Consider the following 17,427-nt stretch of genomic DNA (forward strand, 5'->3'; position numbering starts at 1 on the left):
CTGGAGGTTCTGTAGCCTATTGTTAGTTCACAATGGATTTCTATTGCTGCATTCCTGCTTTGCAAAGGTTTGTTAGCTTTTAATGACTGACAGTCCTCTATTGCAAATACCGCATTGGCGCTGGCCTGTTTACATGCTACTCAAGAATTTTTGGAAAACACAGGAAAAAAGAAAACAGCAATGTTTATTTGACCTATTCAAGATATGTTTTAAAAAATGGTTTCCTTCATGAAGTGTTTACTGGGAAAGTACAAACTTTGGAAATATTTGTAAAAGTGTTTAAAACACAGTGGAATCTTCTTATCATGAACTCAGGAATGGAAATATTAATGTTATAATGTTAACATGCAGCTTCTCATAGCTATTTTCATCGTGATCTAATTGTAATTTTTGAGCTTGTAATTAAATCTTTTATTAATGTAGTTCTTGTTATTACAAAAAAGTTAGACTAAAACTTCATTCATCCTACTATTAAAGAGCAGAATTCCTATAATTATATATTTTTTGAATATTAAACTGGAGACCGAACATTTAGGGATGGTGTATGTGAGAGAGATTATATTATATTATATTATATCGTTAGTTTATGAAATAAAGATTTTGGGTTCACTTTCATTTTCCATAAATCCTTTGTAAAGAGAGAATAAAATATTATATTATTGGCATTTTGAGAGAGAAAGAAATGTTTGATATGGTTTTATTGAAAACTGCACACAGATTTTGTGACACTGATTCCTGAGAGCTTTAAGATAGGGGCTCAAGAAGGTTGGCAAAATTAGCCAAACAAGATAATGAAGGCTCCTCATAAAGCTTTTTACTGTGGGGAAAATTAACCAGTTGCTAATAATTGTATGGTCCCTAGGCCAGACGGTCCCTTTGATAAGTTAACATGTACTCCTTTTATGCTCTTGGTAGGGGGTAAACAAATGCCTGAACAAATACAAATACACATAAACACAAATGTGGAGAATAGCAGTATATGTCTGAGATCCAGATAATAAGTGTGGGTATTGTTATTTAGATGGAACATACTGGGACACTTATCTTTTAGTACACTCCATTTTCTAACTGAATGCAGTACTAATCGTGGGATTGAAAGCCATTGTAATTGTGTACCCATCTAAATGCTGACAAGAATATACAATTACATTGTTTGGAACTGAGTTTAATGTTCTCTGAATTTTATTAGCATTTATATTTACTTATGCATTAAAATTCCACACAAAAAAGAGGTCAAAATGCAAGAGTTAGAGACATAAATATTGGCCGCATCCACACCCTCAGTGTATTTTCCCCTGAAAATATTGAACAAATATATTTTATTATAAAGAGGAACTGATAGAAATCTGAAATAAGAAAATAATGGGTTTCCATTCTAGGCAATGCTTCCCCCTACCTCCCCATTTCTGGATTTTACAGTCTTTGTAAAGCTTTTTATCACACCAAACTTTTTATTATTATTGTTACTTACAATGTCTGAATATGTGTGTGTTACTGGAAAATCTTTCCACAGTGTACTTACCCCACCGCACGATGTGTAAACACACATTATAAAGTGGATGTAATTGTAAACACACAGAGGGACATAATTACATGTAGCAGATTTAGGAGCTTATTCTTTGCCTTTTTTTACTCTGCATTTTCTCAACATAATTATTTTTTGACTTCAGACTAACACCCTGAAATTGACAAGCATCCATTATAAGCAGGAACTTGTTCACTAAATTGAAAAACAATGAATTGCAGGTTTATATGTGCCCATTGTCATACAGAATTACTATGGCTTTGTTCCACTAGAGGAAAAAGCTAATGATTTTGAAACAGCAGGTGACAAAACACATTCTCCCCCCCCTTCTTCTTATCAGTTTGTTGATGAAGTCATTACGAATTGGGGCCCAGAATAGGGTTGGCCTTATTTTTAGCAGATAGACTTTTAATGAGTTCTATTGTGGAGCCAGTCATGTTGATTTTCTTACATTTTTTTCTCTCTTCACTCAGAAACTCCTAGTATTGAAAAGCTACTATCAAAGGACTGGAAAGACAAGCTTCTTGCCATGGGATCAGGGAACTTTGGAGAAATAAAAGGTAACATTGTCACTGTGATCCTACAGAGTTAAAATGAAACAAAAATAAAATGTGTATATATAATTAGCATTATAGAACTTCTTCATGTTTTTTGTTTTGTTTCTCATTTCTTTGTTTATTGGCAGCGTACAGTCTCCCTGTGTGATTTTTAATAAACCATGGTCTGTCCTAAATGAACAAGCCACTTTCATTTATATAAGGCTTTTGTTCCATCTTTAATTCTGTTTTTGTCAATATAAGGGGAGTCTATTATAGGATTCATATAAAACCCAGCAGAGATTTTCACAGTTCACATATTAACATAGTGTTTAGCATCCATCTACAGCAGGAACTATACATCTGAAATCGGAAGATCAGAAATGTTTGCTATTGTTGGTGCAGATGGTGATAATATTGTGCAATAGATGAAAGGGCAAAGTTTTTGTAGTAAAGCATGTTCCTTTAAAGTCCTGCTGTAGAAGGAAAATGCAAAATGTGACCATTATTCAGCAGTAGTACCTTCTGTTTTGCCAAAATATTTGCCCGTTTTATATATGTGAGGTCACTTTAGGAAATCGGTAGTTGTTTATTTTTATACAGATTTCTGTTCAAAATAAGTGTGTCAAACTTGATGTAAATTCAAAAGAAGCCTATGTTCCCCTAAAAGAAAACATTGTGAGACTCCCACTTTGTACATGATAGTCAGATGGGACTACTGTGATCTTCTAATCTGACCTCCTGTATAACATAGAACTTCCCCAAATTGATTTAGATAAGTTCATGAAGGATAGATCCATCAATGGCTATTAGCCAGGATGGACAGGGATAGCATCCCTAGCCTCTGTTTACCAGAAGCTGAGAATGAGTGACGGGATGGATCACTTGGTGATTACCTGTTCTGTTCATTCCCTTCCCTCTGGAGCACCTGGCATTGGTCACTGTCAGAAGACAGGATGCTGGGCTAAATGGACCAATATGGCCGTTCTTATGTTCTGAATCCTGTTTGAACTAGAACATGTCTTGCACATCAATGCAAATCCAGAGCAGCTCCATTAAAGTCAATGGAATACACCAGTGTAAAAGTGGTGTGACATCAGAATTAAGCCCTACTTATTTTTAATAGACCTAGATTTTTGCCATTGTTTTACTCATGTTGGGGCAAACCCTGAAGTCCTTATTCAGACACTTTCCCAAAAACTTACTCCAGACAGTTTTAAAGACCTGTTTCACAGTGCACTGTAACACTCAGTAAAATGTTGAAACAAAAGCTGTCAATTTACTCTAATCCTAAAAGGCAGTCAGAGAATAATTCATAGGTTTATATTAAAACATAGTATTTTATTCATATGTTCCTTTCAGCTTGTCACAAATAAGCCACCGGCACTAGTTTGCTCCAGTCCACTGACTTACACAAGAGGGAAAGTATGCTATTTGCTCCCCCCAACTTCCCTAGCTAGGGATTGTAACTCGTATGAGTCCAGAATAAATATACACATCTGGTACACTTATTTGATAACTTGATGACCAAATACAGCACTTCAGCACCAAGAAGCCTGAGATATTACTCTTATAATAAGTGGGCCAAATTCTGAATTCCTTACTCAGTCTTTGCACATGCAAATACACTTGAGCACACTTTTCTCACATGTGTGAATCAATTGGCCAGAGAGGGCTATTGCTAATATCTCGGCTTATGTGTGATTAGTACATATTAAAAAAGTATATTATTTAAGTAACCCAACGATGTGGTGTAAACTGATTCATTAATCTTTAAGGCATTTCAGGCTGAGGGTCCATAGATGGCTTTCATTTCAGCTTTCGATGTTGTGTTGCTGCAGCAGCAACCGCAAGTTCTCTGGAACTTCTTTAACCCTTGAGATGCTGGAGTTTTAAAAAAATTACTCCCTATGATCCTCCACTCTCTTTGGACTAAGTAAAGACTCTGAAGCATGCTCTGTACTAAAAAGGCAGTCTCTTCCAAATCCCTATGATCTTGTTCTGTTGGAGAGCAGTCTTTTTTCTCCCTTCCTCTCTTTCCCCTTCACAAGTTAAACTTGAAAGCAGCAGCAACTATAAGATAACACGAAAGAAATTCAACAGCTCTTTCAGTCTTGCCTAAGGGGCAGGGGGAGGATGGGGAGCAAGCGTGCAGCCTCAGAGAAGAGTTCTATTTGCTTTAACTTTTGTTTTTAAATTTCATATTTTGAACATAAGTTGAGTTATTGTTTCGTAGCTTTGTTCAAAACTTCACAGCCAGTGCATTTTACTGGAACTGTGGTTCTATGGCTGGGGGCATGGCTGTTAGGTGTTTGGATCAGGTTTGGCAGTAAGCTGCGAAAACAGGCGCTGGTTTATTTTTCCTACTGACTGCCGTGACAGTTGCAATTATTGTGCATTGTTTGTAGGTGGCTAGAAAGAAGGGAGGATACAATAGTGTGTTGCTCTCTGGAGGTAAATGAATTTGACTTACAGGTTCTTGTGGGGGGTCATGCAGGCTGATTATTTAGTGCCTAGGAATGTGGTTTTCATGCCACCGCCAGCCATGAGCGACTAGCAAACAATAGGTCAGTGGTATTGCAGCTGTATTTAGTGAGACAACATGAAAGGTGTGCAAGTTGAGCTGTTTTATACATACACACACACAGGCATTGTACTGGAAAGAAGTAATGTTTTTTCCCTGCTATGTGAACATGAGGTTATTAACAGTTTTTCAACTGTAATTTTTAAATTCTGTAGATATATATTTGGCTTGGCAACTGCATTTAAAAAAAATTCCCTGTTAGTGATATTTGGAAACACGTTCTCAAATAGTGTCTTTTTTATTAGGACATTCTAGAAAGCGTTCAGGACTGAAGATGTTTTGCCCAACTATTTTGTATAGCAAATAGTTTTTTCCGTTTAAATGTTCAAAATTTCATTGTGTTTTTCATTAGATCCAGGGGAGTTTTACAGGGTTGTGTGCTGCAGATTCAGCACTAGGTTGCTTATTGTTATTGCCTGGGTTTATGTCATTAACATTGAATTATAGTGTCTGGTAGAGGCAAAAATCAGAAGAAGATTAGACTGTAGCAAGAATCTTTATTTTCTGTTCCTGTTATTTCTGTTAAATAAACAAATGGTAATATTTTACCGAAGGTGGGGAAGTATGTGCATTAGCTAGAGCAAGCACCAGCGACATCAGGATTCCCCAGTTCTAATCCCAACTCTACTGCTTACTTTTTCTGTGATTTTCAGCAAGTCTTTTAATATCTCTTTCTCAATTTACCTATCTTTACAATGGGAGAAGCAATACTTAGTCATCTTTCAGGGGGTGCTCAGAGGCCTAATTATTAGTTGTGTTTCACTTTGAGATCATCAGCTGGAAGGATCCATATATGTCCAATTATAAAAGAAAAGGGAAAATTAGTGTTTTATTCTTGTGGTGTGAATGTATGTGTGTATTCTGGAAAAGTTCATCCAGTTTCACAAACATTTCAGGGATATCATCTGCATCTAAAATTGGGGGAAACTTCCAGAATCAGTAATATCTATAAAAAAATTAATTAAACAAGTGTATCCATTGTATATTGTGTGTATTTGTATAGTTATATAGCAGAGGTGGGCAAACTACGGCCTGCACGCCCCTCCTGCCTGGCCCCTGAGCTCCTGGCCCGGGAGGCTTGCCCCAGCTCCTCCCCGGCTGTTCCCACTTCTTTGGGTAGCAGGGCTGCGAGCTCCTGGGGCAGCGCAACTGCAGAGCCTGGCCTGACCCGATGCTATGTGCTGTGCAGTGGCGACAGCATGGTTGGCTCCAGCCAGGCGGCGCGGCTGTAGCGACACCAGCTGCCGGTGCTCCAGGCAGCGCGGTAAGGGGGCAGGGATTGAGGGGTTGGATAGAGGGTAGGGGAGTTCAGGATAGTTGTCAGGGGGCACCAGTGTGAATAGGAGAAGGGGGGTCAGAGGGCAGGGAACAGGGCAGTTGAATGGAGGCAAGGGTCCCGGGGGGCAGTCAGGAAGGAGGGGAGGTTGGATGGGGCGGCAGGGGGCAGTCAAGGGCAGGGGTTCCGGTGGCAGTCAGGGGACAGGGAGAAGGGGTGGTTGGATGGGGGAGGGGTCCTGGGGGGGCAGTCAGGAATGAGAGGAGGAGTTGACTGGGGCAGGTGTCGGGTGGGGGAGAGTTGGATAGGAGGCAGGGCCGGACCATACAGTTTCTGAAACCTGATGTGGCCCTCAGGCCAATAAGTTTTCCCGCCCCGATATATAGTAGTAGTGGATGGAAGAAAAGTAAAAGCCTGAGGATGGAAGCTTCCAAGGAGAGCTTATTTTGAAAGTCACACAATTTTGAATCTGCTTAAAGCAAGTCAATCCTTAATACACTAAATAAAATTCCAATATAAGATGCCCTTTAATTCTTTCAAAGCACCAAGTAATTAAGTTGTTAAAAACTTTTAAAATATGTATTGAATTAGTTAGATATGTTTAAACAGAAATTCTTTCTACATCCACTGATTTTGCAAATGGGTTCAGAAAAGCCAATTGGATTACTTATGGATAATGCACAGTGAAGCAGGATGAGTTTCAGAGCTGAAACTGATCACCTACAGGAGTTCGATTTCCTCCCAATTCAGCACAGCACATTAGCTTCCATGTAGTATAAGGTGAGAGTGGTTGTCTTCCTCCATAGCATTAATATTGGCTACAGCAGAGGCAGCATATAGGATGGACCAATGGCCTGGTGCAATATGGCAAATCCTAAATTGCTGTGTTCCACTGTCTCCACACCTGGAAAATGCACCGCTGTTTATGGTATTTCATTTCCACCAGTGTTAGCATTGTTAGAAGTCCTATTGTAGATGGGAGGTGTCAGCTGGCGCGACCCCTTCAAGCACCTCATTAGGCCAGCTCTCAGCAGATACAGTGGTAGCATTCAGTGACCCTTCCACGCTAGGTTTTCCAGTGTTGCTAACACTAGTTGGGTTGAACTGGCATTAGCAATGGTGAGAAAACTTTGAAAAACTTTCCTAGCATGCATAGGGCTTTTGTGTTAATCTAATTTATTTCCCGTTTGCGAGAAGTTAGTAGATTTTGATATGTCCCCTACTTAACTGATTTTGAATCCGTATAGGGAATTACAAGACAAAAGTTTGAGCTGACTTCTGTTTACAATCTTCCCGATTTTGCTTACTTGCAGAATTAAAGACATTGTTTAAGAACTGTCGTGCCTGAATCTCTGAAAGTCTGGGCAAGTCGGAATCTGCATTTTTTTTAAAGCCCTCTTTATTGCATGGGGTAGTTCTCAAACAACTCCGGTAAACTCTTCTTTTCACCTCGTATAAAAATGAGGAGTCATTGGGGTAAATTTGGTTCTCAGCTGCACCCATTTGAAAGCAAGTCAACTCCAGTGGAGTAACTCTAGGCTTAAATGAGTGTAGCTGAGAGCAGGATTAACCCACCATGCCTAATCTTAATGCACTAACCCATATATATGTGACATAGACATTTATTTTTAAACAGAGAGCTCTGTTCCATGTTGTATGAAATATCCATATAGGTATTTATATTAAACTATGTTTGATATATGACAAAAGTATGTTTGATGAAGACTTTAATCTTGCTTGTGTGTAGTGAAGTCAGGGCATGGGGGTATATGCAGTGAACAGTCTTATGACTGCCAATAATGGATTAAGAGAAATAATCCATTCAGTGATACTATAGCTCGTCAGAGCCGTGAATTAAAGACATATGTTATGTAGATTCAATGTATGGATTAAAATGGATAATCTGTGAGGTGACACACAAAATCTTGAGATAAGTGGGCTATGCAGATTCAGTATATGGATTGTGACGGATAATTCCATTTAAGTAACACTGGACAAGTTGAAGACAAGTAAGCTTGGGGTAGTGCTCAGGTTATGAGCAGTAATCCAGTGAGTGACATGTTGGATCTCATAATCTGTAAACTGAAGACAAGAGAAAAAAGTATTCCACATTTAGATGTGGGAAAGGAGAAGGAGGGGGGGATTATTCATTGGGCAAAAACTGGGTTTAAACCTTTAACTAATAAAGCACAGATCCCCAGGAGATGTGTGAAAGCTGAGTATTCCCTTCATAGCTGTGTGAATTTGCATTTGCAAATTATCATTTGAAAAATGTTTGCATGGTTCTGTCAGATGTGGAACTGTGGTATTCTTTTTTATGGAAAGTGTTGTATTTGGAATAGGAGAGAGGAGGAGAGTGAGAGAGAGCCATAAGTAGAGGAGATAAGATACATGGTTGGTTGGCTTCTTAAATATGATAAATTCAATATTTATTGCAACCTACTTGGTATCATCTTCCCTCTGTTTATTTACTTTGTTTTTTTTAATAGTAGCAATTTGCTGACAATGAGCTTTTGTCCTCTGCTGATATTCCAAAAGTGCTGGAGTGGGGAACCTGCCCAGTGGCACACTGGCGAACCTAAATTTTAAGGACAAACTTGGCAGCTGCTGAAATACTGTAGGTTGATCAGAATACCATGTGATACTCTCAGCCGGCAAAAAAACAGAGAGTGCCAATCAAGTCACACCAATGCAGTTTCACTTTCAGGCAAATTTGAAAGACTGAAATGGACACTGTGGGTAGAGGGAGCTATTCTCATTTGTCCCTGCAAGTGGAGGTTAGTCCAAGAAATGGAAATGGCAACAATGTCTTGGGAGGAGGCCACCAAATAGGATTGGACGAGATACTGTTAAAATGTCTAAAAATATTAAAATCGAGACCTTTGTGACAAAGTAGTTACAATGCTGCTTTCAAGCTGGACTGGACTATTTCAGCTTTTTCTCTGAATAGCATTAAAAAAATCAAATCCTACTTAACCAAATTCCTCTTTTTTTTAAAAAAAAAGTGGGATTATCAATAGAGGGGGAAATAGTCTAAAATTGAACTAATTTAAATAGCAAATGGCAATCGCTTTATTTTGTTTGACCATGTGAAGGCCAAACCCCTCCATTTAAACATCATCCAGAACGTTGGCTTAAAAAAAAAAAAGGCTAAAACCAGTGTCCTCTTTGAGTTAAAAGTACCTCATGGATACGTTGATAGAGATTAATGTTCTGAGCTACATTTACCAGCAAAAGGAAGCATATATATATATGTGTGTGTGTATATATATATATACACAAACACACTTCCTTTTGACATATATATATGCACACACACAAACCCGTGCACACACACTGTATACACACACACACAAACACATATATTTTCTGCTGGGTTTGTCTTTTGCTGCTGTATAAAATTCAAAACATGAACCAGCTAGCATAGTTACAGCTTGTTGCCTGGATGGGGGAACAATGAATAGCTGCTGAGAAGTAATCCTAATACAATATTGTCTATTCTTTTTGTAACCTTGACAGTAAATAACTAACCTGGTTAAATACTAAGCTTTGTTTGCAGCCTACCGTACCAAAACTTTTATGACAATCAATATTGAATATTCATTGAGGACTTATTTCTAGCATTGCAGAATAGGTAATGTGGTGGTCTGTTTCAGAATGTACTACTGAGCAGAAGGCTATGTCTTTGTCCCTTCAGAATATTCATTCTTGAGGGTAACAGATAAAGATTATTGTTCATCAAGTGTTTTCGTTCATTCCAAGCCAGCTTCCTGGAAGGCTAAAAGTTTCAGACAGTACACATGCTCAAATCAAGATGAATATTCACCTTCCAGGCTGTTATTCCAAAAAGAACATACTTTATTTGTTAAAATGCAGAAGAACATATATTACACAAAACTGTAGATAGACAACTTTTGTTTTTTTTTCTTATTGTAAGCTATGGTTCAGCTAGTACAAATCAATCAGAAAGTTTCCTTCTATTAAGGTGATTTCACATATCAGTATGGAGTCAATTAATTTAACAAGCTAGGTAGCCGTATCTTTCAGACATGCGTTGTAAAGTAATGGTGGCCACTGTGTAGTGAAGTTGGCTTAAATACTTAATTGAAAATGCCAATTTTCAGATTTTTATGTCCTGGCAATTCCAAAGAGTTACTGGCTTGAAAATCATCATCCCAGCTCACAATAAATACTCATTGTAGCTATTTCCATAGCATTGAGTTGGAAGCATACAGGGGTTTGTATGCATGTACAAACACACAGTCACAAACACACAACAGTGATATAGCATTAATAATTTGGTTAATCAATGATTGGAATAAATGTTAAAAATTTCTGGTCAAAGACAGAAAAAAGGTGTTTAAATTCCATACTTACCCCAGGCAGCTATGTCTGTTTATCAGGGTACATTTCCCGAAAGAGCATAACATAAACTCCCCATTGCCCCACATACAGAACTGCTGTTGACGTCAATGGCAGTTCCATGCGTGGATCAAGGGGAGAATATTCCCATTTAAAATGAATACTACCAGGCTTTAACACTGTGATTTTAAAGGGAACATAACCAAGATAAAATTAATGCACCAAATCTGAAGATGACTTATATCAAGTGCAATCCCATTGGCTCCAATGGATTTGCATAGAGTGTAAATTAGTACAGAATTGGACTCATATATTTAAAATAAATCCCTGTGTGTTTCTAGCTACACCTAAGATTACTGAAATGGAAACAACAAAAAATCAAACATACACTTCACAATTTATGCTGTTAGTTTGTTTTGCATTTCACTCGGTTTGGAGAATGAAACTAGGCAGCTGATCCATTTCACTTTCCAGTTCCCCTTGCTTAGCACAGTAACATTGTGTTTGGGTTTCGAACACTGCAGGGAGAAGTTTAATTTGAAGAAAAAAAAACAACCCACAGTGAGTTCAAATGAAGTCCAATCCTGAAGTTATATCCAGACTTAGACATAACTCCTGTTGATGCTGGTGGGGGCTGGGGCCATGCAAGGACTGTGAGATTTGATAAATTTCCCCCTCATTTTTTGTTTATTTTAAAGTTTGTAAAACATTGTGCCTATATTAAAGGCCCATCTCCACTTTAAAAAATATCACAAAATTAAGCAAAAAAATCCTTGGACATCACCAAGGTTTTAACTAGTTTCTGTATAAGTATATTCCCATTCACACTATTTTACCGCTGTTGTGCCCAGGTTAAGGGTAAGGGACAACTCTTTTGTAACATGGTTCGCTGACTTGATTGGTTTTATAGTGTAGGTATGGTCTGTGCTCAAAGTTCCGTTTAGATAGTGTCCAAATTATTAGGCCCTGACCTACCAAAGGTTTACATAAGTGCATAACATGACAAACTGTGAGTACTCCCATTTAATTCAATGGGTGAAATCTTAGAAATCTTGAATTAAATGAGAGTTTTGCCATTGACTTCAGTGGAGCCTGGTTTTGACCAACGAGACTACTTGCAGTGCATAAAGTTGAGTGTGACAGTACACAAGTGTGCCTCAGTTTCCCCATGTTTAAAAACGTGTTAAAAAGGGATAATAATGCTTACCTGCCTGCTTGGGGCTTTGAGAGGATTAATTAGTTATTGTTTTAAAGTGCTTTGAAGATAACATGAGCTCTGTACTATATGAGCTAAGTATTATTACATTGTATCAGAGCAAACCAAACATGTTGTACTATTTGAGATATGTAGAACATCTTGAAAAAATGGCTATTCCCATTTAATGGATTTTTTTTCCATTTGTTCCCCCATGTGCACAGGATTTTATTTTTTTAAACAATAACTATGTTTTATGATATGAACATAATACAATGTAATTATGTTTGCCAGGTTTTATACTAGCACATTGTTTTCTTTGATTTTCTTTGAAAAACAGACACTGACAATTCAAAAGCTATTTAGGTAATTACTTTGATAGTAAACTGGCTCGGGGAATAAGTTTAACTGTCTGTACTATTTTTGCCCCTGTACCTCTGGATAATAATGTTCCTAGTTATTTGACAGTGTAACAGAGAGTATACAAAACCATACTGCAATGTTTTGCCACTATCCCTTTTGTCTTAGAGGGAGTCTGGTGGGGGTGGGGTGGGGGGAATCTAATCACTTGTCCATCAGCATCTAAGGCTTATTTGACAAAAGATATGGTTGTCCCAGTTATCCCAGTTTCTGAGTTATCCCAGTTATCATGGTTATCCCAGTTTCTGAGTTGTGCTTTCTAGGAAATTAAAATGAAATATTTTTTGCTGCTATGAGTGTCTAAAACCATTTGTCAACTTTCTGCTTGTTAGGTTTTGCACAAATATGATGGGGTTATCCTCTTACTTGGTCTTATGTGTGTCCTCGCTTTAATGTACATTAAAATGTCACTGCCACCACCAGTCTCAGACTGTGAGTCAGAGCTGAGAATATGTAATAATTTTAGTACTAAACAATATTGTGGACAGTGTCAGTTTGGGGTGAAATACAGATTTAGCCTTACAGAATAGCATTAACTTAGTCCTCCATTAGTGCTGCCTGCTGTGGTGGACGAGTGCTCATTGTGATCGTGTCCACAAATATGTTTTGTTCCCAGTCCCTTCCTTTATGCCTGTAGAGAATAATCAGAGGGGTCTGGAAAGCGTCTTCACTCATAAATGCAACTAGTCTTGGGGTTTGCTTTGATGCCTATATGTGTGTGGGCTTGTTTGATAAAGTTTCTGGTGGAAAATCCACATTGTGGCATTGCAGTGCTAGGGAACAATGAGAACAGTGTGTCCACCTAGAGCAATATATCCTGAACGGCAGGTGGCCTGGTGGTTAAAAAGCTTTGTTAAACATGAAAAGTGCATTTGTTGCGGATTTGATGGTAATTCAGTGTAATTTTAAGGGCAGTCATCGTTAGCCCACCTTCCTTTTCCTTTTCAATACTTGTATGAAATAGTCTAACTCATTATCAATTTGTACATTGCCACAATGGACTGTTCCGTTTTTTAATCACTACACCATGGTGTAGACTTAAAGCACTGAAATCATGTGAAGAAGATATGAATAGTATAGACTTGTCTCCAACAGCCAAAGCCATTTTAAAGTCAATTATCAACAGGACTAGCTCTGAGCAAGTTTAACAGGCAAGCTGCTGGAAGTGGCTGCTGGGGCCAACAACCTATCCACAGTAGGGTTCCCAACATTGCTACCAGCTTCACTGATGTTAGCTATAGTGAGAGCTTTTTGTAAACATTCTGAAGAGTTGCATGACTTTGCAGTTGCCGCTACAGTGTCTTTCATTGCACAGTTGGTAACATAGTAAGATATAATATTGAGGTAAATTTTAAAAAATCTCTAAAAACTGAAATCATATTTAGTGACAAGTCAGCAGTCATGTGCATGGTGGTTAATATCTGAACCTCCTCATGTTGCATTTTAAGGAGTAGATAGTAGCAAATAGGACAAAGTGTCACCTTTTCTGCTTACATGCTTTTTGCATGATCAGCAGAACAGGCATGTACATGAAGGGAATATGTTTTTGAGTTCTAACATTCACTTACATAACCACTTTCAATTGGTCTTGAGATTGGTTTAATAGCAGCAGTTCAGGCCATCTGGAGCCTGGTTTATACTACAACTCCAGCTAATTTTAAAATGAGGTAGTAGAATCAAATTTAAAACCAGTTAGAATTTTAAGGGCTATTTTCCCAATGTAAATCAGGCCTTATTCTTGACCAGATAGCATTTCTACTTGTTCTTTAATTCTAAGCAATAATTATGATGAGCGTGAGGATCAGTTTTCAAAGGCAGCATTATATTCAGCACTTATTTGTTAAAAGTAGATGAACTGTTGTTATAACTCTGTGCAGTACCCAGAGATGAATACATAGTGCACAGAAAAAGTTGATTTTGTTGAATACATATTGATAGTGACCAAAACATGTCTTTGACAATGGTTAGATGGTCAGTGTGAAATATGCCTAAACCAAGCTCTGAACCCATATCTAATTTAACTGTGCTTCTGCAACTTGAATAAAGCTGTCGATTTCTCTTTGGGAGAGATTTATTGCTCATGAATGGATTAAGATTAAGAGACAGTTTAGGAAAGTTTAGATGTGTCTGAAATTAGGCAACTGTCTCTTATTAGTGCCAGTGTGATGAGTGTTTTGTCTCTCTTAGGCAACGTGGTCTGGGCTTAGAATACAGAACCAGGTGTCAGAACTCCTGGGTTCTCTTCCTAGTTCTGCCATTATCTAACCATATGACTTCTATCAATTTACACACTTGAAATACTTCTCTAAGAGTTGTTGTGGGATTTATTAATGTTTTCTGAGTTCTTTGAGATCCTCAAATGAAAGGCACAGTATAAATTCATATTACTTGATCAAATCATATTAGTTGGCTGTCTTTGACAAATATCACTATATTTTAAAAATACGTTATTTGACAAATATTTGTTCTTGCCTGTTCCTAGCTTAGAACTAGACAAATCCACACATACACCCACCCAGCCACCCCGTCAGTAAATATGTAGAATAAAATATTTGCAAATACTTTTTTCAGTGTTCAACCAGCTCCATGTAAATCAAATAATAATTATTAGATTAATCTTTTCAGTGATACAAAATATTAAATGATTCTTTCCAGCTAAGATCACTGGGCAAGAATAGTCCTTTAGGATAATTTAATTTGTATCACTTAGAAAACCTGCACATTCTCCCCCCGGCCTCAAAAAACAGCTAGGGAATGGGGGGAGTTGTAATAGCCACTTCTAACTAATTGCATGTCCAGTGCCAAATCCATGACTAGTGCTTTTTCCCTGATGCTTGAAGTGAAAATTATAACTTAAAAATGTTTACTTCCCTACTCTTAGTATATTACCATAAGCTCCCATTCTTTCTCTCAGGTTTAATCAGAACTTTAAAAAAGTTCTGTAGTTTCTGTTTCATCGCATCTCTCAAGTTTGCAGCATACCCCCATGGATCTTTTGATAGCGTTAGCAAATATTCTCCGATCGATAGTGAGAATATTTTCCCATAGATCTTTCTTTTATTATGGGGTTTTAATAGGAAGTTCAATCAAGTGATATTACTTTTGTACCAAAAGTCTGACCCTATGTATTTTCCCAGATACATGTAACTGTCTACAAGTACTTAAAAGATTTGGAATTGGTTAAAGTGGAATGAAGGAGTGTTGCTGGGAGCACTGGATGAAAATAAATGAATTTAAATTAAGCTAAATATCACAAAAATATCTCTAATGGTGACAAGTATTAGATTGTGGAATCATCTTTCAAAGGAAGCAGTAGATGACTCACCATTTCAGAGAGGAATACTGTGTCCAGTTCTGGTGACCATAATGGAAAAAGGATGTTGATAAACTTGAGAAAGTTCAGAGAAGAGCCACAAGAATGATTAAAGATTAGAAAATGTGCCCTGTAGTGACAGATTCAAGGAACTCAATCTATTTAGTTTAATAAAGAGAAAGTTAAGGGATGACTTGATTACAGTCTGTTAGTACCTACGTGGGGAACAAGTGTTTAATAACAGGCTCTTCAATCCAGTAGAGACAGGTATAACACGATCTAATGGCTGGAAGTTGAAGCTAGACAAATCCAGACTGGAAGTAATATGTAAATTTTTAACAGTGAGAGTAATTAACCACTGGAACAGTTTACCAAGGGGGTCATGGTGGATTCTCCATCACTAAAATATTTTTTAAATCAAGATTGGATGTTTTTCCTCTGTGACTTGTTTTGGGGAAATTCTTTGGCCTGTACTGTACAAGAGGTCAGGCTAGAGGATCACAAGGTCCCTTCTGACCTTAACAATCTATGAACCTGAAATTCAATCCAGAAAGTGCTGGTAAATATATTGTAGGGAAGATTCCTACATTGGCAGGGGAGTGGACTAAATGAGCTGTTACCCGTAGCTCTTTTCATGTCTGACTGATAGTTGGCTATGAGCATGGTTAGTGTAGTCGCCAGTTTTTCTTTTGTTGAATTGGAGAGCGTTGGTGACATTGGCAGCAGAACACTTCTCGTATTTGAGAAGGATTTGTGTGGCAGGGCTGTCCCAAAAGCAGACTGTTTTAAGAGGAGATATCTAGACAGAAGGCTTATCCATTTCCTCAAGCTTTTTGGGGAAGAACTTCATGGGCTCTGATTTCTGTAAGGGAGGAGACCTTTGCCAGGGTTGTGTTGTGTTGGTGGGTGCTGGTAGATTATCTGCGAGTATATTTTATTATTTAATTGATCATCTTTTCAATTCACGGCAAAGGTGCCATTGTTATACATAGTTTTTGATTAATACATTTTGATTTCTCTCCGATTTGTGAGGCTCTTACTACACTGTCCCCATATCCCCTCTCATTCCTTTCTGGGTGAAAGGAAACCTGCTGTGGAGGAAAAAAAAATGGGATGTGGTAATCGGTGCCTATTTCTGGGGAAACATGACCAGAACATATTTCTAGTGCACTTGTAGATAATAGAAGTCTGGTGTTTGTAAAATAACATAATGAGCAAGTTGGGTTAGTGATGGCAAGTGGCACAACCTCTTAGCTATTTCTACTCTACACTAGACTTTAAAAAATTCTCATCAGTGGTAGCAACCCTGGTATCAGCTCTTGGCATTTAATCACTGTATTATGTAACCCTGATCAGAGCAGAGCTGGGCAACATGGCAGCTAGAATGCTGGCAGCTGGCCTGCCCTGGGATATTAAAGAGAAAAAGGAAAAAAATCTAATGTGCATAAGATTTCTGTTTTTCAGCATGCCTATTTGTACAATGGGGATGAGAATACCTACCTCACAGGGGAGTGGGTTTTCTGGAAACAGAAAATGTGGATATCCAGTTTTGGCAGAAACATTTTCGAAACAGTTGGTTGTGAACCATGTGAAATGTAAGCAACTTTGAAAGTTTTCACAAAACTGTTTCTCCATGTTTCTGTCCACTCTGCTAAACAGGCTACTAAAAGAAAAGCGGGGCGAGCAGGGAAAGGAAGTATTATTAACCCCAGTTTTATAGATGGGTAACTGAGGCACAAAGAGAATAAATAAGTGACTTCCTCAGTTACACTTGAAAATAGTGGTAGAGCAGGGAATTGAATGGTGCCTTAATCATCTTCCCTGTCTCATTTTTCTGTGAAGAGTACGTCCCTAGTTGTTCCAGAGCAATGCATTGCAATATGCGTTGTGATTTTGCATATACTGTACTGAAATTCTGTTTATACTGAAACTGCCATTTAAAAATTACCCAACTCTCATTTCTCTCTCTTTCCTTTACCTTTTGTCACTCTGTGATGCCTAGGGACTCCAGAAAGCCTAGCTGAGAAAGAAAGGCAGCTTATGGGTATGATCAATCAACTGACCAGTTTGCGTGAGCAGCTGCTGGCAGCTCATGATGAACAGAAGAAACTGGCTGCATCACAAATCGAGAAACAACGCCAGCAAATGGAGCTGGCTAAGCAGCAACAGGAACAGGTGAGTGATTATTATAGCAAATCTCATTCTAAACTCCTATT

At 38.1% G+C, this 17,427-nt stretch overlaps 1 protein-coding gene across 7 annotated transcripts in view; it reads left to right on the plus strand.

The window, feature by feature from the left end:
• Nucleotides 1-17,427, plus strand: part of SOX5 (SRY-box transcription factor 5) — an 881,700-nt gene that overhangs the window by 664,662 nt on the left and 199,611 nt on the right. For all 7 annotated transcript variants that reach the window (XM_075069816.1, XM_075069799.1, XM_075069812.1 and 4 more), the window contains 2 exons: nt 1,999-2,085; nt 17,214-17,386. In XM_075069816.1, the coding sequence (XP_074925917.1) occupies nt 1,999-2,085; nt 17,214-17,386 (260 nt within the window). The remainder of the gene's footprint in view (nt 1-1,998; nt 2,086-17,213; nt 17,387-17,427) is intronic.

Source organism: Chelonoidis abingdonii, chromosome 1 (assembly GCF_003597395.2).
Source record: "Chelonoidis abingdonii isolate Lonesome George chromosome 1, CheloAbing_2.0, whole genome shotgun sequence".
Lineage (NCBI taxonomy): Eukaryota > Metazoa > Chordata > Testudines > Testudinidae > Chelonoidis > Chelonoidis abingdonii.